The 27,229-nt window shown below is 62.4% G+C and overlaps 1 protein-coding gene across 1 annotated transcript; it reads right to left on the bottom strand.

The window, feature by feature from the left end:
- Positions 1-1,110: 1,110 nt before the first annotated feature.
- On the bottom strand, positions 1,111-27,229 carry PRKCG (protein kinase C gamma). The gene is made up of 19 exons (XM_069882772.1): positions 27,036-27,229; positions 25,453-25,677; positions 23,656-23,687; positions 22,204-22,286; positions 20,874-20,985; positions 19,961-20,092; positions 18,307-18,463; positions 15,294-15,428; positions 14,687-14,774; positions 14,244-14,273; positions 12,691-12,840; positions 9,193-9,366; positions 8,375-8,466; positions 7,131-7,193; positions 6,881-7,019; positions 5,657-5,737; positions 4,773-4,880; positions 3,783-3,923; positions 1,111-1,339 (listed from the first exon to the last, which is right to left on the bottom strand). Exons 1-19 carry the CDS (start codon positions 27,053-27,055, stop codon positions 1,157-1,159), a joined length of 2,145 nt encoding a protein of 714 aa, XP_069738873.1. The 5' UTR covers positions 27,056-27,229; the 3' UTR covers positions 1,111-1,156.

Here is a 27,229-nt window from a genome sequence, read left to right as displayed (position 1 = left end):
GGACCCAGAAATTGGGGACCCCCCCCAAAAAGGACCCAGAAATTGGGGACCCCCCCATTGCCCCCCCCCAAAGGACCCAGAAATTGGGGACCCCCCCCATTCCCCCCCCAAAGGACCCAGAAATTGGGGACCCCCCCATTCCCCCCCCAAAGGACCCAGAAATTGGGGACCCCCCCCAAAAAAGGACCCAGAAATTGGGGACCCCCCCATTGCCCCCCCCTCAAAGGACCCAGAAATTGGGGACCCCCCCATTCCCCCCCCAATGGACCCAGAAATTGGGGACCCCCCCAAAAAGGACCCAGAAATTGGGGACCCCCCCATTCCCCCCCCAATGGACCCAGAAATTGGGGACCCCCCCAAAAAGGACCCAGAAATTGGGGACCCCCCCTTCCCCCCCCCCCCCACAGACACAGACTCAGACACCGGCTCAGTCACTTTATATTGGGGGGGGGGTCCGGTTTTTGGGGGGCCCTGGGGGGTTTTGGGGGGCCCTAAGGGGGGGCTGAAGATTTGGGGGGGCGGGGGGGGCGAGGAAGGAGCTTGGGAGAGGGGGGCCCCCCCCTTGCACCCCAAAATGCCCTCCAGCTCATCCAGGGGAGTCACAGCTGGGGGGGGGGATGCACCCCAAAAATTTTGGGGGGTCGGGGGGGGCTAAAGGGGGAGGACCCCAAAATTTTGGGGGGGGGGTCGGGGAAGTAGGGAGAGGGGGCTGTTAAGAAGGAGGGGACCCCCAAAAATGAAAGGGGGGGACCCCGAAAAGGGGAGGGGGACCCCAAAAAGGGGAGGGGGAGCCCGAAAAGGGGAAGGGGACCCCAAAAAGGGGAGGGGGAGCCCCAGAAAGGGGAGGGGAGCCCAGAAAGGGGAGGGGGACCCCAAAACCGAGGGGGTCCCCCAAATTTGGGGGGGGAGGTGAGCAGTAAGGGGGTGGCTTCTAAGTAGGGGGGGTCCCCCAAAGTGGGGGGGACCCTAAAAATGGGAGGGGGGACCCCATAAAATGAAGGGGGGGACCTCGAAAAGGGGAGGGGGACCCCAGAAAGGGGAGGGGGACCCCAAAACCGAGGGGGTCCCCCAAATTTGGGGGGGGAGGTGAGCAGTAAGGGGGTGGCTTTTAAGTTGGGGGGGGGGTCCCCCAATATTTGAAGGGGTGGGGGGTGTCTCAGACGAGGGAGTCAGGAGGGGGGGGGAGGCGGGAGTCGGGGTGCACGAAATCGGGGTTCGTGTAGGTGAACCCCAAAAATTCAGCCTGGTCGAGCCCCGCCAGGACGAGCTGATCTGGGGGGGTCAGAGCGGGGGGGGCTCGAGTGAAGAATTTATCGAAGTTCTCCCCGTTTCGACCGCACTGTGAGGTTTTGGGGGGGGGGGCACCCCAAAAAAAAAAGGGGGGGACCCCAAAATAGGGGAGAAAGGCAAGAAGAGAGAGGAGAAAGGACGCACCCCCCCCCAGCAACCCCCCAAAAGGGAGGTTAAATGGGACCCCCCCAAAGTGAACCCCCAAAAGGGAACCCCCCCAAAGTGAACCCCAAAAAGGGAACCCCCAAAGTGAACCCCAAAAAGGGAACCCCAAAAAGGGGACCCCAAAAAGGGGAACCCCCCCAAAATGAACCCCAAGAGGAAGACCATAAAGAGGAGCCCAAAGGGACCCCCCCAAAATGACCCCCCCAAAATGAACCCCCCAAAGGGAACCCCAAAAAGGGGACCCCAAAAAGGGGACCCCCAAAATAGGGACCCCCAAAATGAACCCCCCCAAAGGGATCCCCCCAAAGTGAACCCCCAAAAAGGAACCCCAAAAAGGGAACCCCAAAAAGGGGACCCCAAAATAGGGACCCCCAAAATAGGGACCCCAAAATGAACCCCCCAAAGGGAACCCCAAAAAGGGGACCCCAAAAATAGGAGACCCCAAAATGCCCCCCCAAAGGGAACCCCAAATAGGGGACCCCAAAAATGACCCCCCCAAAATGAACCCCCAAAAGGGAACCCCAAAAGGGAACCCCCAAAGTGAACCCCCCAAAGGGACCCCCCCAAAATGAACCCCCCCAAAGGGAACCCCAAAAAGGGGACCCCCAAAATAGGGACCCCCAAAATGAACCCCCCAAAGGGAACCCCAAAAAGGGGACCCCAAAAATAGGAGACCCCAAAATGCCCCCCCCAAAGGGAATCCCAAATAGGGGACCCCAAAAGTGACCCCCCCAAAATGAACCCCCCCAAAGGGAGCCCCAAAAGTGACCCCCCCCAAAATGAATCCCAGAGGGGACCCCAAAAATGACCCCCCCCAAAACGGGACCCCAAAAATAGGAGACCCCAAAATGAACCCCCAAAGGGAACTCCAAAGAGGGGACCCCAAAAGTGACCCCCCCAAAATGAACCCCCAAAAAGGGGGACCCCAAAAAGGAGACCCCCAGAAGTGACCCCCCCAAAATGAACCCCCAAAAGGGGGACCCCAAAAAGGGGACCCCCAGAAGTGACCCCCCCAAAATGAACAGCAATAGAGGACCCCAAAAATGAGCCCCCCCAAAGGGGACCCCAAAAATAGGAGACCCCAAAAGGACCCCCCCAAAGGGAACCCCAAAGAGGGGACCCCAAAAATCACCCCCCCAAAATGCCCCCCCCCAAAATGAACCCCAAAAGTGGGGGGGTCCCCCAAATTCGGGGGGGGGGGGAAGGACAGACGGACAACGCGGATGGACAGACAGAGAGAGAGAGAGAGAAATGGGGGGGTGAGCGCCTGCCCCCCCCAAAGTTTTGGGGGGGCCCCTCCAAATTAAAAGGGGGGGGTGGGGTTGGGGGGGGTCCTGCGGGGGTTTTGGGGTGCGGGGGGGGGTTCTAAGTGGGTTTTAGGGTGCGGGGGGGGTTCTAGGTGGGTTTTGGGGGTGCAGGAGGGGGGGATCGAGGTGCGAGGGGGGTCCTGGGTGGGTTTTGGGGTGCAGGAGGGGGTCCTAGGGGGGTTTTGGGGGTGCGGGGGGCTGGTTTTGGGGTGCAGAGGGGGTCCTGGGTGGGTTTTGGGGGTGCAGGGGGCTGGGTTTTGGGGTGTGTGTGTGGGTTTTGGGGTGCAGGGGGCTATTTTTGGGGTGCACGGGGGGGCCTGGGTGGGTTTTGGGGGTGCAGGGGGCTGGTTTTTGGGGTGTGTGTGTGGGTTTTGGGGTGCAGGGGGGGTCCTGGGTGGGTTTTGGGGTGCAGGAGGGGGTCCTGGGGTTGGTTTTGAGGGTGCAGGGGGCTGGTTTTGGGGGTCCTGGGTGGGTTTTGGGGGTGCAGGGGGCTATTTTTGGGGTGCAGGGGGGGTCCTGGGGTTGGTTTTGAGGGTGCAGGGGGCTGGGTTTTGGGGTGTGTGGGTGGGTTTTGGGTGCAGGGGGGGTGCAGGGGGGGTTTTGGGGTGCAGAGGGGGTCCTGGGTGGGTTTTGGGGGTGCAGGGGGCTGGGTTTTGGGTGTGTGTGTGTGGGTTTTGGGTGCAGGGGGCTATTTTTGGGGTGCACGGGGGGGCCTGGGTGGGTTTTGGGGGTGCAGGGGGCTGGTTTTGGGGGTCCTGGGGTGGGTTTTGGGGTGCAGGGGGGGTGCAGGGGGGGTTTTGGGGTGCAGGGGGGGGTCCTGGGGTTGGTTTTTGGGGTGCAGGGGGCTGGTTTTGGGGGTCCTGGGGTGGGTTTTGGGGGTGCAGGGGGCTGGGTTTTGGGGTGTGTGGGTGGGTTTTGTGGTGCAGGGGGCTGGTTTTTGGGGTGCGGGGGGGGTGCAGGGGGGGTTTCGGGGTGCAGGTGCGTTTTTGGGGTGCAGGGGGGGTTTCGGGGTGCACTCACCGGGCGGGGCACGAAGGGGGGGGGCACCTCCAAACGCTCCAGGCGCTCCCAGTCCGTCCAGCGGAAAAAGGGGTGCAGGCGAACCTCCTGCTCCCCCCCCGGCCCCGCCCCCAGCCGCTTCCCGGGGTGCTTGGTCAGGAACTGGGGGGGTCACGGGGGGGGTCAGGGCCCCCCCCAAAAAATCTGGGGCCCCCAAAACCTCTGGGACCCCCCCAAATCCATCAGGGAACCCCCCAAAACCCTCCTGGAAGCCACAGGGAGAAGCAAAAGGTGGGGGGACCCCAAGATTTTGGGGGGGTCTTAAGGGTTTGGGGGGGGCCAGGGTGCTTGGTAAGGAAGTGGGGGGCTCGGGGGGGGGGGTCAGGGCCCCCCCAAAAAAATCTGGGGCCCCCAAAACCCCTGGGACCCCCCCAAATCCATCAGGGAACCCCCCAAAACCCTCCTGGAAGCCACAGGGAGAAGCAAAAGGTGGGGGGACCCCAAGATTTTGGGGGGTCTTAAGGGTTTGGGGGGGGCCAGGGTGCTTGGTAAGGAAGTGGGGGGCTCGGGGGGGGGGGGTCAGGGCCCCCCCAAAAAAATCTGGGGCCCCCAAAACCCCTGGGACCCCCCCAAATCCATCAGGGAACCCCCCAAAAACCCTCCTGGAAGCCACAGGGAGAAGCAAAAGGTGGGGGGACCCCAAGATTTTGGGGGGGTCTTAAGGGTTTGAGGGGGGGTTAAGGATTTTGGGGGGGGTTCAGGGGTTTGGGGGGGGCCTAAGGATTTGGGGGGGCCTTAAGGATTTGGGGGGGCTCCAAGGATTTTGGGGGGGGGACCCCGAGATTTTTGGGGGGTCCCCATGGTTTGAGAAGCTGTAGGAGAGATGAGGTGGGACTGGGGGGGGGGGCAAGGATTTGGGGGGGCTGTGAGGGTTTGGGGGGGGCTGTGGGGTTTGGGGGGACCCCAAAGATTTGGGGGGGGCCCCAAAGATTTTGGGGGGGCCCCACTCACCCCCTTGCAGATGGCGACGGCCTCGCGGGACAGAGATTTGGGGTACGTGACCGTCTGCTCCAGGATGGACTGGAAGAGCTCGTCCTCGTCCTCCCCATCGAAGGGGGGCTGGGGGGGCACCCCAAAAATTGGGACCCCCCCAAATCACCCCCAGGACCCCCCCCAATTGCCTCAAGACCCCCCAAATCAACCTTGGACCCCCAGGACCCCCCCAAATCATCCCAGGACCCCCCAAAATCACCCCCAGAACCCCCCCAATTGCCTCAAGACCCCCCCAAATCAACCCTGGACCCCCCCAAATCACCCCCAGTCCCCCCCAAATCGCCTCAAGACCCCCCCAAATCAACCCTGGACCCCCCCCAAATCACCCCCAGGACCCCCCCAATCGCCTCAAGACCCCCCCAAATCAACCCTGGACCCCCCAAATCACCCCCAGTCCCCCCCAATCGCCTCAAGACCCCCCAAATCAACCCTGGACCCCCACGACCCCCCAAAATCACCCCCAGGACCCCCCTAATCGCCTCAAGACCCCCCCAAATCAACCCTGGACCCCCCAAAATCACCCCCAGGACCCCCCCAATTGCCCTGGACACCCCCAAATCAACCCAGGAGCCCCCCAAATCACCCCCAGGACCCCCCCAATTGCCCCTGGACACCCCCAAATCAACCCAGGAGCCCCCAAATCACCCCCAGGACCCCCCTAATTACTTCAAGAGCCCCCCAAATCAACCCTGGACCCCCAGGACCCCCCAAATCAACCATGGACCCCCCAAATCACCCCCAGTCCCCCCCCAATTGCCTCAAGACCCCCCCAAATCAACCCTGGACCCCCCCAAATCACCCCCAGTCCCCCCCAAATCGCCCCTGGACCCCCCCAAACCCACCTGCCCGGCCAGCATCTCGTAGAGCAGCACCCCAAAAGACCACCAGTCGACCGACTTCCCGTAGGGCTGGTAGGCGATGATCTGGGGGGGGGCACCCCAAAACTCGTGTGGGGGGTGTTCTGAATCCCTGGGACCCCCCAAAATCCCTTGGGTTCCCCCACATCTCTGTCCCCCTGGATGCTGGGATGCTCTGAATGCTGGATCCCCCTCAAACCCTTGGCTCCCCCCCCAAAATATCGGGGTCCCCCCAGTTTTGGGGCTCCCCATAGGCCTTGGGACCCCCAAAAACCCCTCAGTCCCCCCAAAACCCCTGGGTCCCCCCCAAAACCCTTGGATCCCCTCAACATCTGCCTCCTCCTTGATGCTCTGGATGCTGGGATGCTCTGAATGCCGGGTCCCCCTCAAATCCTTGGCTCCCCCCAAAATATCGGGGTCCCCCCAGTTTTGGGGCTCCCCATAGGCCTTGGGACCCCCCAAAACCCCTGAGTCCCCCCAAAACCCCTGGGTCCCCCCAAAAACCCTTGGATCCCCTCAACATCTGCCTCCTCCTTGATGCTCTGGATTCTGGATGCTCTGGATGCCGGGTCCCCCTCAAACCCTTGGCTCCCCCCCAAAAATATCGGGGTCCCCCCCAGTTTTGGGGCTCCCCTAAGGCCTTGGGACCCCCCAAAACCCCTGAGTCCCCCCAAAAACCCTGGGTCCCCCCAAAAAACCCTAGTGTCCCCCCCATCTAGGTCCTCCTTGATGCTGGGATGCTCTGGATGCTCTGGATGCTCTGGATGCCGGGTCCCCCTCAAACCCTTGGCTCCCCCCCCAAAATATGGGGGTCCCCCCCAGTTTTGGGGCTCCCCTAAGGCCTTGGGACCCCCCAAAGCCCCTGAGTCCCCCCAAAACCCCTGGGCCCCCCCAAAAACCCTTGGGTCCCCTCAACATCTGTATCCTCCTGGATGCTGGGATGCTCTGGATGCTCTGAATGCTGGGTACCCCTCAAACCCTTGGCTCCCCCCCAAAAATATCGGGGTCCCCCCAAGTTTTGGGGCTCCCCTAAGGCCTTGGGACCCCCAAAACCCCTCAGTCCCCCCAAAACCCTTGGATCCCCTCAACATCTTCCTCCTCCTTGATGCTCTGGATGCTCTGGATGCTCTGGATGCTGGATCCCCCTCGAACCCTTGGGCTCCCCCCCCCAATATCGGGGTCCCCCCAAGTTTTGGGGCCCCCCCAAACCTCGGGGGCGATGTAGTCGGGGGTCCCGCAGAAGGTGCGGGTGGTGGCCCCCACAAACATGTTCTCCTTGCACATCCCGAAGTCCGTGATCTTGACGTGTCCCTGGGCGTCCAGCATCACGTTATCCAGCTTCAGGTCCCTATTTTTAATATTTTGGGGGGGACACCAAAAAAAAGGGGGTTCAGGGGGGGATTTTGGGGGTTCAGGAAGGTTTGAGGGCCTCCCGGGGTTGGATTTGGGGGGGTCTCACCGGTAAATGATCCCCTGGTTGTGGAGGAAGAAGAGGCCGATGGCGATTTCTGCCGCGTAAAATCTAGAGGGGGGGGTTAAAATAATAAAAAAAGGGGGTGTAGGGGGGCACCCCGATATTTGGAGGGGGGGGGAGGGGTCTCAAGGGGGCTGGGAGGGGGGACCTGGGGGTGATTTTGGGGTGTCTTGAGGGGCCTGGAGTGATTGGGGGGGGGGCAGGGGGTGGATTTGGGGGTGCAAGGGTGGATTTTGGGGTGGATTTAGGGGTTCAGGGTGGATTTTGGGGTGCAGGGGGTTGGATTTTGGGGGGGGTTTGGTTTTCAAGGTGGATTTTTGGGGTTCAGGGTGGATTTTGGGGTCCAAGGGTGGATTTTGGGATGGATTTTGGGATGGATTTTGGGGGTTGGGGATTGGATTTTGGGGGTTCAGGGTTGGATTTTGGGGTTCAGGATGGATTTTGGGCTCCAAGGGTGGATTTTGGGGTGGATTTTAGGGGTTTGGGGTGGATTTTTGGGGTTCAGGGTGGATTTTGGGCTCCAAGGGTGGATTTTGGGGTGGATTTTAGGGGTTTGGGGTGGATTTTTGGGGTTCAGGGTGGATTTTGGGGTCCAAGGGTGGATTTTGGGATGGATTTTAGGGGTTGGGGTGGATTTTTGGGGTTCAGGGTTGGATTTTGGGGTCCTAGGGTGGCTTTTGGGTTGGATTTTGGGGGTTCAGGGTTGAATTTTGGGGTTCAGGGTTGGATTTTGGGGTTCAGGATGGATTTCGGAGCACAGGAGGTGGATTTGGGGTTGGATTTGGGGGGTTCAGGGTTGGATTTTTGGGGTTCAGGGTTGGACTTTGAGGTCCTAGGGTGGATTTTGGGTTGCATTTTTGGGGTTCAGGGTTGGATTTTGGGGTTCAGGATGGATTTCTGGGCACAGGAGGTGGATTTGGGGTTGGATTCGGGGTTGGATTCGGGGGGTTCGGGGTTGGATTTTAGGGGTTCAGGGTCGGATTTTGGGGTCCTAGGGTGGATTTTGGGGTGTATTTTGGGGGTTCAGGGTTGAATTTTGGGGTTCAGGGTTGGATTTTGGGGTTCAGGATGGATTTCTGGGCACAGGAGGTGGATTTGGGGTTGGATTTGGAGGGTTTTGGGGTGGATTCGGGGGGTTCGGGGTCGGATTTTTGGGGGTTCGGGGTCGGGTTTGGGGGTCCCGGGGTGGATTTGGGGGTTCAGGAGGGTTTTGGGGTGCAGGGACTCACGTGGCGTGGGGCTCGCGGAACTTGCCGACCTGCTGGATGTGGTACATCAGGTCCCCCCCGGTCACATACTCCATCACGAAGTACAGACGGTCCTGGGGGGGGGGCAAGGGGGGGGCTCCAGTAGCTCCCAGTAGCTCCCAGTACCTCCCAGTTACCCCCCCCCAAGTCATCCCAGTCTCTCCCAGTGCCTCCCAGTCCCTCCCAGTCTCTTCCACTGACTCCCAGTCCCTCCCAGTGCTCTCAATCCTTCCCACTTCTCACCTCCCAGTGCCTCCCAGTGCCTCCCAGTGCCTCCCAGTGCTCCCAACCCTCACCACTTCTCCCCTCCCATTGCCTCCCAGTCCCTCCCAGTGCCTCCCAGTCCCTCCCAGTGCTCCCAACCCTCACCACTTCTCCCCTCCCAGTCCCTCCCGTTGAATCCCAGTCCCTCCCAGTGCTCCCAACCCTCACCACTTCTCCCCTCCCAGTGCCTCCCAGTCCCTCCCAGTGCCTCCCAGTGCCTCCCATTGACTCCCAGTGCTTCCCATTGCCTCCCATTGACTCCCAGTCCCTCCCATTGACTCCCAGTGCCTCCCATTTCCTCCCAGTCCCTCCCAGTGCCTCCCAGTCCCTCCCAGTGCTCCCAACCCTCACCGCTTCTCCCCTCCCAGTCCCTCCCAGTGCCTCCCAGTCCCTCCCAGTGCTCCCTACCCTCAGCACTTCTCCCCTCCCAGTGCCCCCCATTCCCCCCATTCCCCCCATTCCCCCCACTGCCCCCCACTGCCCCCCATTGCCTCCCAGCGCCGGCTCCCAGTGCTCCCAGTGCTCCCAGTGCTCACGGTGGTCTGGAAGGTGGAGTGCAGGTGGGTGAGGAAGTGTGGCCGGGGGCCCAGGGCCAGCACCCGGCGCTCCACCAGGGTGCAGGCGGCGTCGTCCTCCTGGACCACCACGTCCTTCTTGAGGATCTTGATGGCGAAGAGCTCGGAGGTGCCGCGCCGCTCGGCCAGCATCACCTGGGGGGGGGGGGGGACACCGCACTGGGAGGGACTGGGAGCCACTGGGAGGGACTGGGAGGGACTGGGAGGGACTGGGAGGCGAGATGGGGGGGGACTGGGGGCACTGGGAGGGACTGGGGGCACTGGGAGGGACTGGGAGTCAGTGGGAGGCACTGGGAGGGGAGATGGGGGGGGGATTGGGAGCACTGGGAGGCACTGGGAGGCACTGGGAGGGACTGGGAGGCACTGGGAGTCAATGGGAGGGGAGAAGTGGTGAGGGTTGGGAGCACTGGGAGGGACTGGGAGGCAATGGGAGGTGAGATGTGGGGGGGATTGGGAGCACTGGGAGGCGCTGGGAGCCACTGGGAGGGACTGGGAGGCGAGATGGGGGGGGACTGGGGGCACTGGGAGGGACTGGGAGGCACTGGGAGGGACTGGGAGGGACTGGGAGGCGAGATGGGGGGGGACTGGGGGCACTGGGAGGGACTGGGAGCCACTGGGAGGGACTGGGAGGCGAGATGGGGGGGGACTGGGGGCACTGGGAGGGACTGGGAGGGACTGGGAGGCACTGGGAGGGACTGGGAGGGACTGGGAGCCACTGGGAGGGACTGGGAGGCGAGATGGGGGGGGACTGGGGGCACTGGGAGCCACTGGGAGGGACTGGGAGGGACTGGGAGCCACTGGGAGGGACTGGGAGCCACTGGGAGCCACTGGGAGGCGAGATGGGGGGGGACTGGGGGCACTGGGAGGCACTGGGAGGCACTGGGAGGGACTGGGAGGCAATGGGAGGTGAGATGTGGGGGGGATTGGGAGCACTGGGAGGCGCTGGGAGGCAAGATGGGGGGGGATTGGGGGCACTGGGAGGGACTGGGAGGCGAGATGGGGGGGGACTGGGGGCACTGGGAGGGACTGGGAGGCACTGGGAGGGGAGAAGTGGTGAGGGTTGGGAGCACTGGGAGGCACTGGGAGGCGAGATGGGGTTGGGATTGGGGGCACTGGGAGGGACTGGGGTTCAGGGGATGCCCAGGGGTGGGTTTTGGGGGTTCAGGGCTGGATTTTGGGGGTTCAGGGCTGGGTTTTTGGGGTTCGGGGCTGGATTTTTGGGGTTCAGGGCTGGGTTTTTGGGGTTCAGGGCCGGGTTTTTGGGGTTCAGGGCCGGGTTTCGGGGTTCAGGGCTGGATTTTAGGGTCCAGGCCTGGATTTTTGGGGGTTCAGGGCCGGGTTTCGGGGTTCAGGGCTGGATTTTGGGGTCCAGGGCTGGATTTTTGGGGGTTCAGGGCCGGGTTTTGGGGGTTCAGGGTCAGTTTTCGGGGTTCAGGGCTGGATTTTTGGGGGTTCAGGGCCGGGTTTTGGGGGTTCAGGGTCAGTTTTCCGCGTTCAGGGCCGGGTTTTGGGGTTCAGGGTCAGTTTTCGGGGTTCAGGGCCGGGTTTTCGGGGTTCAGGGCTGGATTTTTGGGGTTCAGGGCTGGGTTTTGGGGTTCAGGCCTGGATTTTTGGGGTTCAGGGCTGGTTTTTGGGGTTCAGGGCCGGGTTTTCGGGGTTCAGGGCTGGATTTTGGGGTTCAGGGCTGGATTTTTGGGGGTTCAGGGCTGGGTTTTTGGGGTTCGGGGTTGGTTTTTGGGGGTTCAGGACTGGATTTTTGGGGTTCAGGGCTGGGTTTTGAGGGTTCAGGGCTTGGTTTCGGGGGTTCAGGGCTGGATTTTTGGGGTTCAGGGCCGGGTTTTGGGGGTTCAGGGCCGGGTTTCGGGGTTCAGGGCTGGATTTTGGGGTCCAGGGCTGGATTTTTGGGGGTTCAGGGCCGGGTTTTGGGGGTTCAGGGTCAGTTTTTGGGGTTCAGGGCTGGATTTTTGGGGGTTCAGGGCCGGGTTTTGGGGGTTCAGGGTCAGTTTTTGGGGTTCAGGGCTGGATTTTTGGGGGTTCAGGGCCGGGTTTTGGGGGTTCAGGGTCAGTTTTCCGGGTTCAGGGCTGGATTTTGGGGTTCAGGGCCGGGTTTTGGGGTTCAGGGCTGGATTTTGGGGTTCAGGGCCGGGTTTTGGGGTTCAGGGCTGGATTTTTGCGGGTTCAGGGCCGGGTTTTTGGGGTTCAGGGCCGGGTTTCGGGGTTCAGGGCTGGATTTTGGGGTCCAGGGCTGGATTTTTGGGGGTTCAGGGCCGGGTTTTGGGGTTCAGGGTCAGTTTTCGGGGTTCAGGCCTGGATTTTTGGGGGTTCAGGGCCGGGTTTTGGGGGTTCAGGGTCAGTTTTTGGGGTTCCGGGCTGGATTTTTGGGGGTTCAGGGCCGGGTTTTGGGGGTTCAGGGTCAGTTTTCCGGGTTCAGGGCTGGATTTTGGGGTTCAGGGCCGGGTTTTGGGGGTTCAGGGTCAGTTTTCGGGGTTCAGGGCTGGATTTTGGGGGTTCAGGGCTGGATTTTTGGGGGTTCAGGGCCGGGTTTTGGGGGTTCAGGGTCAGTTTTTGGGGTTCCGGGCTGGATTTTTGGGGGTTCAGGGCCGGGTTTTGGGGTTCAATGTCAGTTTTCGGGGTTCAGGGCTGGATTTTTGGGGGTTCAGGGCCGGGTTTTGGGGTTCAGGGCTGGATTTTTGGGGGTTCAGGGCCGGGTTTTGGGGGTTCAGGGTCAGTTTTTGGGGTTCCGGGCTGGATTTTTGGGGGTTCAGGGCCGGGTTTTGGGGTTCAATGTCAGTTTTCGGGGTTCAGGGCTGGATTTTTGGGGGTTCAGGGCCGGGTTTTGGGGTTCAGGGCTGGATTTTTGGGGGTTCAGGGTCAGTTTTTGGGGTTCAGGGCTGGATTTTTGGGGGTTCAGGGCCGGGTTTTGGGATTCAGGGCCGGGTTTCGGGGTTCAGGGCTGGATTTTGGGGTCCAGGGCCGGGTTTCGGGGTTCAGGGCTGGATTTTGGGGTCCAGGGCTGGATTTTTGGGGGTTCAGGGCCGGGTTTTGGGGGTTCAGGGTCAGTTTTTGGGGTTCAGGGCTGGATTTTTGGGGGTTCAGGGCCGGGTTTTGGGGGTTCAGGGTCAGTTTTTGGGGTTCCGGGCTGGATTTTTGGGGGTTCAGGGCCGGGTTTTGGGGTTCAGGGCCGGGTTTCGGGGTTCAGGGCTGGATTTTGGGGTCCAGGGCTGGATTTTTGGGGGTTCAGGGCCGGGTTTTGGGGGTTCAGGGTCAGTTTTTGGGGTTCAGGGCTGGATTTTTGGGGGTTCAGTGTCAGTTTTCGGGGTTCAGGGCTGGATTTTTGGGGGTTCAGGGCCGGATTTTGGGGGTTCAGGGCCGGGTTTTGGGGTTCAGGGTCAGTTTTCGGGGTTCAGGGCCCTCCCCGGGGTTTCGGGGGTTTTGGGGTGCCCGGTTTGGGGGTCCCACCTTGCCGAAGCTGCCCTTGCCCAGCACCATGAGGAAGGTGAAGTCGCCGAGGCCGGAGCGGCCGGAGGGGAAGAAGCCGCCGCGGGGGGCGTCCGGGGGGCTGGGGGGCAGCGGGGGGCACGGCGCGGGGGGGGGCCCCCGCACGACCCGCTGTGGGGACAGGGGGGGTCAGAGAGGGGGTCGGGGGTCACACGGGGGGTCAGGGGGTCAGAGAGGGGGTCAGGGGGTCACACTGGGGGGTCACACTTGGGGGTCACACTGGGGGTCAGAGAGGGTCAGAGGTTGGGGTCACACTCAGGGGTCACACTCAGGGGTCACACTTGGGGGTCAGAGAGGGTCAGGGGGTCACACTTGGGGTCAGGGGGTCACACTGGGGGGTCACACTGGGGGGTCAGAGAGGGTCAGGGGGTCACACTTGGGGTCAGGGGGTCACACTGGGGGGTCACACTTGGGGGTCAGAGTGGGTCAGAGGTTGGGGTCACACTCAGGGGTCACACTCAGGGGTCACACTTGGGGGTCAGGGGGTCACACTTGTGGGTCAGAGAGGGTCAGGGTCACACTTGGGGGTCAGGGGGTCACACTGGGGGGTCACACTTGGGGGTCAGAGAGGGTCAGGGTCACACTTGGGGGTCACACTGGGGGGTCAGAGGGTCACACTGGGGGGTCACACTTGGGGGTCAGGGTCACACTGGGGGGTCACACTGGGGGGTCAGGGGGTCACACTGGGGGGTCACACTGGGGGGTCAGAGAGGGTCAGGGTCACACTTGGGGGTCAGGGGGTCACACTTGGGGGTCACACTTGGGGGTCAGAGAGGGTCAGGGTCACACTTGGGGGTCAGGGGGTCACACTGGGGGGTCACACTTGGGGGTCAGAGAGGGTCAGAGAGGGTCAGGGTCACACTTGGGGGTCACACTTGGGGGTCAGGGGGTCACACTTGGGGGTCAGAGAGGGTCGGAGGTTGGGGGTCACACTTGGGGGTCACACTTGAGGGTTGGGGGTCACACTTGGGGGTCAGGGGGTCACATTTGGGGGTCAGAGAGGGTCAGGGTCACACTTGGGGGTCACACTTGGGGGTCAGGGGGTCACACTTGGGGTCAGGGGGTCACACTGGGGGGTCAGGGGGTCACACTGGGGGGTCACACTTGGGGGTCAGGGGGTCACACTTGGGGGTCACACTGGGGGGTCAGAGAGGGTCAGGGGGTCACACTTGGGGTCAGGGGGTCACACTGGGGGGTCACACTTGGGGGTCAGGGGGTCACACTTGGGGTCAGGGGGTCACACTTGGGGGTCAGAGAGGGTCGGAGGTTGGGGGTCACACTTGGGGGTCACACTTGAGGGTCGGGGGTCACATTTGGGGGTCAGAGAGGGTCAGAGAGGGGGTCAGGGGTCACACTGGGGGGTCACACTTGGGGGTCAGGGGGTCACACTGGGGGGTCACACTGGGGGGTCAGGGGGTCACACTGGGGGGTCAGGGGGTCACACTTGGGGGTCAGGGGGTCACACTGGGGGGTCACACTGGGGGGTCACACTGGGGGGTCAGGGCTCCCCTCACCTCATAGAGCTCCAGGGGGTAATTACAGGCCTGGAAGAGAAGGGGGGGACTTTGGAGGGGGAGTTGGGGGTTTTGGGGGGTCCCGGGGGTGGTTTTGGGGTCCCAGGGGTGGTTTTGGGGTCCCGGGGGGGGTTTGGGGTCCCAGGGGCTCGTTTTGGGGTCCCAGGAGGTGGGTTTTGGGGTCCCAAGGGGTTGGTTTTTGGGGTCCCAGGGGCTGGTTTTGGGGTCCCAGAGGTGGTTTTTGGGGTCCCGGGGGGGATTTTGGGGTCCCGGGGGTGGTTTTGGGGTCCCAGGGGGGGTTTTGGGGTCCCGGGGGGGGTTTTGGGGTCCCAGGGGTTGGGTTTGGGGTCCCAGGAGGTGGGTTTTGGGGTCCCGGGGGGGGTTGGGGGTTCCAGGGGGGGTTTTGGGGTCCCGGGGGGGGTTTTGGGGTGTCCCCCCCCCACCTCGAACTTGGGTCGGAGGCCGCAGTCGTCGGTGTCGGCCACGGGGACGTTGTAGTACTCGCCCTCCTCCTGGTTGAGGAGCTTGAACCTGGGGGGGGGACACGTGGGGCAGGGGCGTGCGAGGCCCTCGTGCAAAGCCCCTCGTGCAAAGCCCCTCGTGCAAAGCCCCTCGTGCAAAGTCCCATCGCCCCAGCCCCTCGTGCAAAGCCCCTCGTGCAAAGCCCCTCGTGCAAAGCCCCTCGTGCAAAGTCCCTTCACCCCAGCCCCTCGTGCAAAGCCCCTCATGCAAAGCCCCATCACGCCAGCCCCTTGTGCAAAGTCCCATTGCCCCAGCCCCTCGTGCAAAGCCCTGGTGCCTCAGCCCCTCGTGCAAAGCCCCATCACCCCATTCCCTCGTGCAAAGCCTCTTGTGCAAAGCCCCATTGCCACAGCCCCTTGTGCAAAGCCCCTCGTGCAAAGCCCCATCACCCCCTCCCCTTGTGCAAAGCCCCATCGCCACATCCCCTTGTGCAAAGCCCCTTGTGCAAAGCCCCACCGCCCCCTCCCCTCGTGCAAAGCCCCATTACCCCATTTCCTCGTGCAAAGCCCCTCGTGCGCGGCCGCTCACCAGCCGTCCACGTGGCCCTTGAGGAGCTCGGCGACGCCGAAGCTCATGGCGCCCATGAAGTCGTTGCGGGACGTGCGATCCCAGTCCCAAACCTCCACCGAGAGGCGCCGCTCCGCGTCCCCCGGCCGCAGCGTGCTGCACCAGTGCCCTCGTGTCACCCTCGTGCCACGCACGAGTCACCCCGGCACCCCCTGGTGCCCCTCCGGTCATCCTCGTGTCACCCTCGTGTCACCCTCGTGTCCCCTCGTGCCCCTGGTGCCACCTTCACACCCCCGTGTCACCCTCGTGTCACCCTCGTGACCCCTCGTGCGATGCACGAGTCGCCCCTGCACCCCCTGGTGCCCCTCCGGTCATCCTCATGTCACCCTCGTGTCACCCTCGTGTCACCCTCGTGCGATGGCTGCACCCCCTCGTGCCCCTGGTGCCACCCCCGTACCCTCGTGTCACCCTCGTGACCCCTCGTGCGACGCACGAGTCGCCCCTGCACCCCCTTGAGGCATCCTCGTGTCACCCTCGTGTCCCCTCGTGCCCCTGGTGCCACCTTCACACCCCTGTGTCACCCTCATGTCACCCCCGTGTCGCCCTCGTGTCATCCTCGTGACCCCTCGTGCGATGCACGAGTCGCCCCTGCACCCCCTCGTGCCCCTCGTGTCACCCTCGAGTCATCCTCGTGTCACCCTCGTGTCCCCTCGTGCCCCTGGTGCCACCTTCACACCCCCGTGTCACCCCCGTGTCACCCTCGTGTCATCCTCGTGACCCCTCGTGCGATGCACGAGTCGCCCCTGCACCCCCTCGAGTCATCCTCGTGTCACCCTCGTGTCCCCTCGTGCCCCTGGTGCCACCTTCACACCCTCGTGCCACCCTCGTGTCACCCTCGTGACCCCTCGTGCGACGCACGAGTCGCCCCCACGCCCCCTCGGGGTCACACGAGGGTTGACAGGGTCACACGAGGGTTTGCACGAGGGTCAGGGGTGGAATTTACAGGTGGGTTTGCACAAGGATTCACAGGAGGATTTGCACGAGGATTCACAGGGTCCGCACGAGGCTTTGCACGAGGGGTTCGCACGAGGGATTCGCACGAGGGGTTCACATGAGGGATTCACACGAGGGGTTCACACGAGGGGTTCGCACGAGGGATTCACACGAGGGATTCACTTGAGGGCTTTGCACGAGGGGTTCAAATGAGGGATTTGCACAAGGGGTTCACACGAGGGGTTCAAATGAGGGATTCACACGAGGGCTTCGCACGAGGGGTTTGCACGAGGGGTTCGCAAGAGGGATTCGCACGAGGGGTTCACACGAGGGATTCACATGAGGGATTCACATGAAGGATTCACACGAGGGCTTCGCACGAGGGATTCACACAAGGGATTCACAAGAGGGATTCACATGAGGGGTTCGCACGAGGGGTTCACACGAGGGGCTCACACGAGGGGTTCGCACGAGGGATTCACATGAAGGATTCACATGACGAGTTCACATGAGGGGTTCGCACGAGGGAGTCGCACGAGGGCTTCGCACGACGGGTTCACACGAGGGATTCACACAAGGGATTCGCACAAAGGGTTCGCACGAGGGATTCGCACGAGGGGTTCACATTAAGGATTCACACGAGGGATTTGCACGAGGGATTCACACAAGGGATTCACAAGAGGGATTCACGTGAGGGATTCACATGAGGGCTTCACACGAGGGCTTCGCACGAGGGGTTCAAATGAGGGATTTGCACAAGGGGTTCACACGAGGGGTTCAAATGAGGGATTCGCACGAGGGCTTTGCACGAGGGGTTTGCACGAGGGGTTCGCACGAGGGGTTCGCAAGAGGGGTTCGCACGAGGGATTCACATGAAGGATTCACATGAGGGATTCACACGAGGGCTTCGCACGAGGGATTTGCACGAGGGATTCGCACGAGGGATTCACATGAAGGATTCACACCAGGGGTTCGCACGAGGGATTCACACGAGGGATTCACACAAGGGATTCACATGAGGGCTTCACATGAGGGATTCACACGAGGGCTTCGCACTAGGGGTTTGCACGAGGGATTCACACGAAGGATTCACACGAGGGATTCACACGAGGGCTTCACACAAGGGATTCACAAGAGGGATTCACGTGAGGGCTTCGCACGAGGGGTTCAAATGAGGGATTTGCACAAGGGGTTCACACGAGGGGTTCAAATGAGGGATTCGCACGACGGCTTCGTACGAGGGCTTTGCACGAGGGATTCACACGAAGGATTCACACGAGGGATTTGCACGAGGGATTTGCAAGAGGGATTCACATGAGGGATTCACATGAGGGGTTCGCACGAGGGGTTTGCACGAGGGATTCACACGAGGGGGGTCGCAGGAGGGGCTCGCATGAGGGATTCACATGGATTCACACGAGGGGTTCGCACGAGGGATTCACACGAGGGCTTCGCACGAGGGCTTCGCACGACGGGTTCACACGAGGGATTCACAAGAGGGATTCACATGAAGGATTCACACGAGGGATTCACACGAGGGCTTCGCACGACGGGTTCACACGAGGGATTCACATGAGGGGTTCAAATGAGGGATTTGCACGAGGGATTCACACAAGGGATTCACACGAGGGATTCACATGAGGGCTTCGCACGAGGGGTTCAAATGAGGGGTTTGCACAAGGGGTTCACACGAGGGGTTCAAAAGAGGGATTCGCACGAGGGGTTCGCACGAGGGTTTCAAATGAGGGATTTGCACAAGGGGTTCACACGAGGGGTTCAAATGAGGGATTTGCACGACGGCTTCGTACGAGGGGTTTGCACGAGGGATTCACACGAAGGATTCACACGAGGGATTTGCACGAGGGATTTGCAAGAGGGACTCACATGAGGGATTCACATGAGGGGTTCGCACGAGGGGTTTGCACGAGGGATTCACACGAGGGGGGTCGCAGGAGGGGCTCGCATGAGGGATTCACATGAGGGATTCACACGAGGGGTTCGCACGAGGGATTCACACGAGGGCTTCGCCCGAGGGGCTCACAAGAGGAAGGCCTCGTTCCAGACGGGGTTGAGCGTGGCCTTGACCGTCCGCGTCTTCTGCTTGGAGAGGTTCTTGGGGTCCGGGATCAGCTTCAGCTTCACGTAGGGGTCCGACAGCCCGTTGGGGTCCATGGGGATCAGGTTCCGCGCCTCCCCCACTGCCCCGGGCCGGGCAACAAGGGGTTAACGGGGGCTTTGCTACCCCCCGGGGGGGCAATTAGGGCCCTGCATACCCCCCGGGGGGGCAATTAGGGCCCTGCATACCCCCCAAGGGGGCTATTAGGTCCCTTTTTACCCCCCCGGGGCCACTTTTGAGGCAACTTGAGTCCCTTTTCCCCCCCAAGGAGACACTTTCGAGGCACTTTGAGTCCCTTTTACCCCCCGGGGGGGCACTTAATCCCCTTTTTACTCCCCGGGGGGGCAATTAGGTCCCTTTTTACCCCCGGGGGGGCAGTTTTTAAGGCAGTTTGGTCCCTTCTGTCCCTGTTTGGGTCCCTTTTACCCCCCAAGGAGACACTTTCGAGGCACTTTGAGTCCCTTTTAACCCCCGGGGGGTCAGTTAATCCCCTTTTTACCCCCCGGGGGGGCAGTTAATCCCCTTTTTACCCCCCGGGGGGGCAATTAGGTCCCTTTTTACCCCCCCGGGGCCACTTTAGAGGCAATTTGAGTCCCTTTTACCCCCCAAGGAGACACTTTAGAGACACTTTGAGCCCCTTTTACCCCCCCGGGGCGTCAGTTAATCCCCTTTTTACCCCCCGGGGGGGCAATTAGGTCCCTTTTTACCCCCCCCGGGGCCACTTTCGAGGCACTTTGAGTCCCTTTTAACCCCCGGGGGGGCACTTAATCCCCTTTTTACTCCCCGGGGGGGCAATTAGGTCCCTTTTTACCCCCTGGGGGGGCAATTAGGTCCCTTTTTACCCCCGGGGGGGCAGTTTTTAAGGCAGTTTGGTCCCTTCTGTCCCTGTTTGGGTCCCTTTTACCCCCCAAGGAGACACTTTCGAGGCACTTTGAGTCCCTTTTCCCCCCCGGGGGGGCAGTTAATCCCCTTTTTACGCCCCGGGGGGACAGTTAATCCCCTTTTTACCCCCCGGGGGGGCAATTAGGTCCCTTTTTACCCCCCCGGGGCCACTTTAGAGGCAATTTGAGTCCCTTTTACCCCCCAAGGAGACACTTTAGAGGCACTTTGAGTCCCTTTTACCCCCCCGGGGGGGCAGTTAATCCCCTTTTTACCCCCCCGGGGGGGCAATTAGGTCCCTTTTTACCCCCGGGGGGGCAGTTTTTAAGGCAGTTTGGTCCCTTCTGTCCCTGTTTGGGTCCCTTTTACCCCCCAAGGAGACACTTTCGAGGCACTTTGAGTCCCTTTTAACCCCCGGGGGGGCACTTAATCCCCTTTTTACCCCCCGGGGGGGCAGTTAATCCCCTTTTTACCCCCCGGGGGGGCAATTAGGTCCCTTTTTACCCCCCCCGGGGCCACTTTAGAGGCAATTTGAGTCCCTTTTACCCCCCAAGGAGACACTTTAGAGGCACTTTGAGCCCCTTTTACCCCTCCGGGGGGTCAGTTAATCCCCTTTTTACGCCCCGGGGGGGCAGTTAATCCCCTTTTTACCCCCCGGGGGGGCAATTAGGTCCCTTTTTACCCCCCGGGGGGCAGTTACCGGTGACGTGGAGCTGCTGCCCGGGCAGGGGGTGGATGCGGAGCTGCAGCCGCCCCCGTCGCTCCGTGTGGTCGACGCCGCACAGACTCGGCACCACGTGCACGCAGCGCTTGTGCACGTTCATCTCGCAGCCTGCGGGGCACGAGGGGTTTCGCACGAGGGGTTTCGCACGAGGCCTTCGCCCCCGCCTCGAAGCCGCCTCGCACGAGGGCCTCGCACGAGGGACCGCGGGCACCTCACACCTCCCTCGAAGCCGCCTCGCACGAGGGCTTCGCACGAGGGGACCGTGTGCGCCTCACAGCTGCCTTCATCCTGCCTCGGACCTGCCTCGCACGAGGGCTTCGCACGAGGGATTGTGAGTGCCTCGCACGTCCCTCAAACCCGCCTCAAACACACCTCGCACGAGGGCCTCGCACATCCCTCAAACCTGACTCGAACACACCTCGTACGAGGGCTTCACACGAGGGATTGTGAGAGCCTCCCACGTCCCTCAAAGCCGCCTCGAGCACACCTTGCATGAGGGCTTCGCACGAGGGATTGTGAGGGCCTCACACGTCCCTCAAACCCGCCTCGAACACACCTCGCACGAGGGCTTCGCACGAGGGACCCCGTGTGCCTCACCCCCACCTCACACGAGGCCTCACACAAGCATCACTGTGCACCTCACACTCACCTTGCACGATGCCCCTTGCACAATCCCCCTCCATCTGCAATAACAGCTCCTTGCACGACGACCCTTGCACGACGACCCTTGCACGTCAACCCCAGGCCCCTCCCCCTCCCTCCTTTGCACGAGCTCCTCACACCTACCCCCCCCCACACACACAAGGCCCCGGCTCCTCGCACGAGGCTCCCCCCCCCGCTGCCCCCCTCCGAAGCTCCCAGCGGGCTCCCTCGTGCGTCGCACACTCACACGAGCACTTCATGCCCTGGTGCACGAGGCCGTAGAGGAGGGAGCCGCAGTGATCGCAGAAGGTGGGGCTGCTGTAACTGTGCACCTTGAACTTGTGCTTGTTCCGGGGGTCCTGGGGGGGGAGGGGGGGGCACACGCGTGTGCGAGGGGAAAGGAGAAGGGAGGAGGGGCACTAGGACCCAGGAGCCGCTCCAAACCTCCCTAGGGACCCTCCTAGAGCCAGGACACCCCCCCCCACCCCCACCCCCCAGGGATTGGGGACCCCCCCCTCTATAAATCTGGGACCCCCCCCCATAGATCCAGGACCCCCCTCATAGATCTAGGACCCCCCCTCATGGGTCTGGGACCCCCCTCATAGATCCAAGACCCCCCCTCATAGATCCAAGACCCCCCTCATAGATCCAGGACCCCCCATATAGATTCAGGACCCCCCCTCATAGATCCAGCCCCCCCCAAAATATCCAGGACCCCCCCCATAGATCCAGCCCCCCCCAATAGATCCAGGACCCCCCCCTCATAGATCTAGGACCCCCCATATAGATTCAGGACCCCCCCTCATAGACCCAGGACCCCCCCTCATAGATCCAGCCCCCCCCCCATAGATCTAGGACCCCCCATATAGACCCAGGACCCCCCCTCATAGATCCAGCCCCCCCCCCATAGATCTAGGACCCCCCATATAGACCCAGGACCCCCCCTCATAGATCCAGCCCCCCCCCATAGATCCAGGACCCCCCATATAGATCTAGGACCCCCCCTCATAGATCCAGCCCCCCCCTCATAGATCCAGGACCCCCCCTCATAGATCTAGGACCCCCCATATAGATTCAGGACCCCCCCCCCATAGATCCAGCCCCCCCCCCATAGAGTCAGGACCCCCCTCATGGGACTAGGACCCCCCCTCATAGATCCAGCCCCCCCCCCATAGATCCAGGACCCCCCATATAGATCTAGGACCCCCCCTCATAGATCCAGGACCCCCCCTCATAGATCCAGCCCCCCCCTCATAGACCCAGGGCCCCCCTCCATGGATCTAGGACCCCCCCTCATAGTTCCAGGACCCCCCCCCATAGATCCAGGACCACCCCCATAGATCCAGGACCCCCCATAGAGTCAGGAGCCCCCATATAGATCTAGGACCCCCCCTCATAGATCTAGGACCCCCCCTCATAGATCAAGCCCCCCCCCCATAGATTCAGGACCCCCCATATAGATCCAGGCCCCACCCCCATGGCTCTGGGCCCCCCCCCATGGATCTGGGCCCCCCCCCCATGGCTCTGGGCCCCCCCCCATGGCTCTGGGCCCCCCCCAGCCCCAGCCCCCCCCTCACATCCGTCTGGGGTCCCTTCCCGGCCCCCGGACACTCGAAGGTGACGAACTCGTGGCAGCGTTTGTGAACCACGAAACTGCAAACTGGGGGGGGCAGGGGGGGTCAGAGCCCCCCCCACCCCAAAAACAACCCCCCGGGACCCCCAACCCCCCCCCAAGACCCAAAATACCCCCAAATCCCGCCCCCCGACCCCATTTTACCCCCCCCAGGAACCCCAAATCCCCCCCCCAGACCCCAAAATCCCCCCCCAAGACCCCATTTTACCCCCCCAGGAACCCCAAATCCCACCCCCAGACCCCAAATCCCCCCCCAGACCCCATTTTACCCCCCCAGAAACCCCAAATCCCCCCCCCAGACCCCAAATCCCGCCCCCAGACCCCATTTTACCCCCCCAGGAACCCCAAATTCCCCCCCCCAAGACCCAAAATACCCCCAAATCCCCCCCCGATCCCTCCTTTCCCCCCCAAAATCCCCCCCCGAGACCCCATTTTACCCCCCCAGGAACCCCAAATTCCCCCCCCAGACCCCAAATCCCACCCCCAGACCCCAAATCCCCCCCCAGACCCCATTTTACCCCCCCAAGGAACCCCAAATTCCCCCCCCCAGACCCCAAATCCCCCCTCAGACCCCATTTTACCCCCCCGGAACCCCAAATCCCCCCCCAGACCCCATTTTACCCCCCCCAGGAACCCCAAATTCCCCCCCCAGACCCCAAACTCCCCCCCCAGGGACCCTAAAATCCCCCCCTCCCCTCCCCCCCCGTTGCCTGGCAACCGCCATCCCCGCTGGGCACCGTTGCCATGGCAACCGTTATCCCACCCCCCCATCATTCCACGCCCCCCCAGCCCCTATTGCCCCCCAGCCCCAATTGCCCCCCCAGTCCCTATTACCCCCCAGCCCCTATTGCCCCCCAGCCCCAATTGCCCCCCCAGTCCCAATTACCCCCCAGCCCCTATTGCCCCCCCAGCCCCAATTACCCCCAGCCCCTATTGCCCCCCCAGCCCCTATTGCCCCCCCAGCCCCAAGTACCCCCCCAGCCCCTATTGCCCCCCCAGCCCCAAGTACCCCCCCAGCCCCTATTACCCCCCCAGCCCCAATTGCCCCCCAGCCCCTATTGCCCCCCCAGCCCCTATTACCCCCCCAGCCCCAATTGCCCCCCAGCCCCTATTGCCCCCCCAGCCCCTATTACCCCCCCAGCCCCAATTACCCCCCCAGCCCCTATTACCCCCCCAGCCCCTATTAACCCCCCAGCCCCAATTACCCCCCAGCCCCTATTACCCCCCCAGCCCCAATTACCCCCCCCCCACTCTTCACGCCTTGGGGGGGGAGGACCCACTGCAAGGGGGGGGGCAATTGGGGGGGTAATTGGGGGGGGCAATTGGGGGGGTAATAGGGGGGCAGGGGGGGCAATTGGATCCGGGGGGGCAATTGGGGGTCGGGAGGGGGTCTCACCCATGCACTGCAGCCCCTGCTTCCCGATGCCCCTGGGGACGAGAGGGACATCGTTATGGGGGGGCCTGGACCCACATCTAGGGGGTCCCTGGGTTCCACCTCACCTGGACCCACATCTAGGGGGTCCCTGGGTTCCACCTCACCTGGACCCACATCTAGGGGGTCCCTGGGTTCCACCTCACCTGGACCCACATCTAGGGGGTCCCTAGGTTCCACCTCACCTGGACCCACATCTAGGGGGTCCCTGGGTCCCACCTCGCCTGGACCCACATCTAGGGGGTCCCTGGGTTCCACCTCACCTGGACCCACATCTAGGGGGTCCCTGGGTTCCACCTCACCTGGACCCACATCTAGGGGGTCCCTGGGTTCCACCTCACCTGGACCCACATCTAGGGGGTCCCGGGTTCCACCTCACCTGGACCCACATCTAGGGGGTCCCTGGGTTCCACCTCACCTGGACCCACATCGATGGGTCCCTGGGTCCCACCTCACCTGGACCCACATCTAGGGGGTCCCTGGGTTCCACCTCACCTGGACCCACATCTAGGGGGTCCCTGGGTTCCACCTCACCTGGACCCACATCGATGGGTCCCTGGGTCCCACCTCACCTGGACCCACATCTAGGGGTCCCTGGGTTCCACCTGACCCAGATGCCGAGGTCCATGGGGGCACCTGACCCAGAAACCCACTTCTTTGTGTCCCCGAGGTCCACCTGCCCTGGACACCTGAGCCTCTTGGTCCTCAAGGTCCCTGAGGTCCACCTGACCCACATACCTGCGTCCATGGGGTCCACCTGACCCAGGTCCTTGAGGTCCATGGGTCCCTGGGGTCCACCTGACCCACATCCCTGGGTCTATGGGTCCCTGAGGTCCATCTCACCTGGACACTTGGGTCCATGGGGTCCTTGAGGTCCATTTCACCTGGACACCGGGTTCTATGGGGTTCTTGAGGTCCACCTGAGCTAGACACCTGGTTCTATGGGGTCCTTGAGATCCACCTCACCTGGACACCTGGTTCTAGGGGGTTCTTGAGGTCCACCTGACCTAGGCACCTGGTTCCATGAAGTCCCTGAGATCCATCTCACCTGGATACCTGGTTCTAGGGGCTTCTTGAGATCCACCTAACCTAGACACCTTGTTCTATGGGGTCCTTGAGATCCACCTGACCTAGACACCTGGTTCCATAAAGTCCCTGAGGTCCACCTCACCTGGACACCTGGTTCTAGGGGGTTCTTGAGATCCACCTGATCTAGACACTTGAGTCCATGAAGTCCCTGAGATCCACCTCACCTGGACACCTGGTTCTATGGGTTCTTGAGATCCACCTCACCTAGACACCTAGTTCCATGAAGTCCCTGAGATCCACTTCACCTGGACACCTGGTTCTATGGGGTTCTTGGGACCCACCTAACCGTGACACCTGGTTCCATAAAGTCCTTGAGATCCACCTCACCTGGACACCTGGTTCTATGGGGTTCTTGGGACCCACCTGACCTAGACACCTGGTTCTATGGGGTCCTTGAGATCCACCTCACCTGGACACCTGGTTCTATGAAGTCCCTGAGATCCACCTCACCTGGATACCTGGTTCCATGAAGTCCCTGAGATCCACCTCACCTGGATACCTGGTTCCATGAAGTCCCTGAGATCCACCTGACCTGGATACCTGGTTCTAGGGGCTTCTTGAGGTCCACCTGACCGTCACACCTGGTTCTAGGTGGTCCTTGAGGTCCACCTGACCGTGACACCTGGTTCTGCGGGTCCCCGAGGCGCCCCTGCCCCCCGGGCGAGCGCTCACCAGATGAAGTCGGTGCAGTGGCTGCAGAAGGTGGGCTGCTTGAAGAAGCGGGCGGTGAAGCGGTGGCTCTTGACCTCGTGGACGACCTTGTGGCGCAGGGCCCCGCGGCGGCAGAAGAGCGGCCGCGGCGCCCCCCGCTCCCCCTCCGGCCCCGCCAGCGCCATCCAGACCGACCCACGGACGGACCCACGGACGGACCCACGGACGGACCCAGCGAGGGCGACTCTGCGGGGGAACAAGGTGGAGGTCGGGGGTGGACGGAGAGGAGGGCACCCGGAGGGACCCACGGACACCAGGAGGGACCCACGGACACCAGGAGGGACCCACGGACACCTGGAGGGACCCACGGACACCAGGATGGACTCATGGACACCAGGAGGGACCCACGGACACCTGGATGGACTCATGGACAGCTGGAGGGACTCATGGACACCAGGATGGACCCACGGACACCAGGAGGGACCCACGGACACCTGGATGGACTCATGGACACCTGGAGGGACCCATGGACACCAGGATGGACCCACGGACACCTGGATGGACTCATGGACAGCTGGAAGGACCCACGGACACCTGGACACGGGGATGGACCCACAGACACCAGGACGGACCCATGGACACCAGGAGGGACTCACGGACAACTGGAGGGACCCATGGACAGCTGGAAGGACCCACGGACACCAGGAGGGACTTATGGACAGCTGAAAGGACCCACGGACACCAGGAGGGACCCACGGACACCTGGATGGACTCATGGACAGCTGGAGGGACTCATGGACACCAGGATGGACCCACGGACACCAGGAGGGACCCACGGACACCTGGATGGACTCATGGACACCAGGAGGGACCCACGGACACCTGGATGGACTCATGGACAGCTGGAGGGACTCATGGACACCAGGATGGACCCACGGACACCAGGAGGGACTTATGGACAGCTGGAGGGACCCATGGACACCAGGATGGACCCATGGACACCTGGATGGACTCATGGACAGCTGGAAGGACCCACAGACACCTGGACACGGGGATGGACCCACAGACACCAGGACGGACCCATGGACACCAGGAGGGACCCACGGACACCAGGATGGACTCATGGATACCTGGAAGGACTCATGGACAGCAGGAGGGACTCATGGACACCTGGATGGACTCATGGACAGCTGGAAGGACCCACGGACACCAGAAGGGACCCACGGACACCAGGAGGGACCCACGGACATCTGGATGGACTCATGGACACCAGGATGGACCCGTGGACACCTGGATGGACCCACAGACAGCTGGAAGGACTCATGGACACCAGGAGGGACCCACGGACACCTGGATGGACTCATGGACAGCTGGAAGGACTCATGGACACCTGGATGGACTCATGGACACCTGGAGGGACCCACGGACATCTGGATGGACTCATGGACACCAGGATGGACCCATGGACACCAGGAGGGACCCGTGGACACCTGGAGGGACCCACGGACATCTGGATGGACTCACGGACAGCTGGAAGGACTCATGGACAGCTGGAGGGACCCACGGACACCAGGAGGGACCCATGGACACCTGGATGGACTCACAGACAGCTGGAGGGACTCATGGACACCAGGATGGACCCGTGGACACCTGGAGGGACTCAAGGACATCTGGATGGACTCATGGACACCAGGATGGACCTGTGGACACCTGGATGGACTCACGGACAGCTGGAAGGACTCATGGACATCTGGATGGACCCACGGACACCTGGAGGGACTCATGGACACCTGGATGG

The sequence above is a fragment of the Phaenicophaeus curvirostris genome, unplaced genomic scaffold (genome assembly GCF_032191515.1).
Source record: "Phaenicophaeus curvirostris isolate KB17595 unplaced genomic scaffold, BPBGC_Pcur_1.0 scaffold_327, whole genome shotgun sequence".
NCBI lineage: Eukaryota > Metazoa > Chordata > Aves > Cuculiformes > Cuculidae > Phaenicophaeus > Phaenicophaeus curvirostris.
Note: the sequence above shows the minus strand (reverse complement) of the source record. Positions and strands in the feature narration are given on the sequence as shown.

What these genes read in the sequence shown, in the direction of transcription:
- PRKCG (XM_069882772.1), bottom strand. Translation starts at nt 27,055, where the DNA reads ATGAGTCCCTCCAGCTGTCT. An exon ending in CACTGCACCGACTTCATCTG is followed by an intron (nt 23,688 to 25,452) that starts GTGAGCGCTCGC and finishes TCTCGTCCCCAG; the next exon opens with GGGCATCGGGAAGCAGGGGC. An exon ending in GCAAGGGCAGCTTCGGCAAG is followed by an intron (nt 9,367 to 12,690) that starts GTGGGACCCCCA and finishes CCCCCCCCCCAG; the next exon opens with GTGATGCTGGCCGAGCGGCG.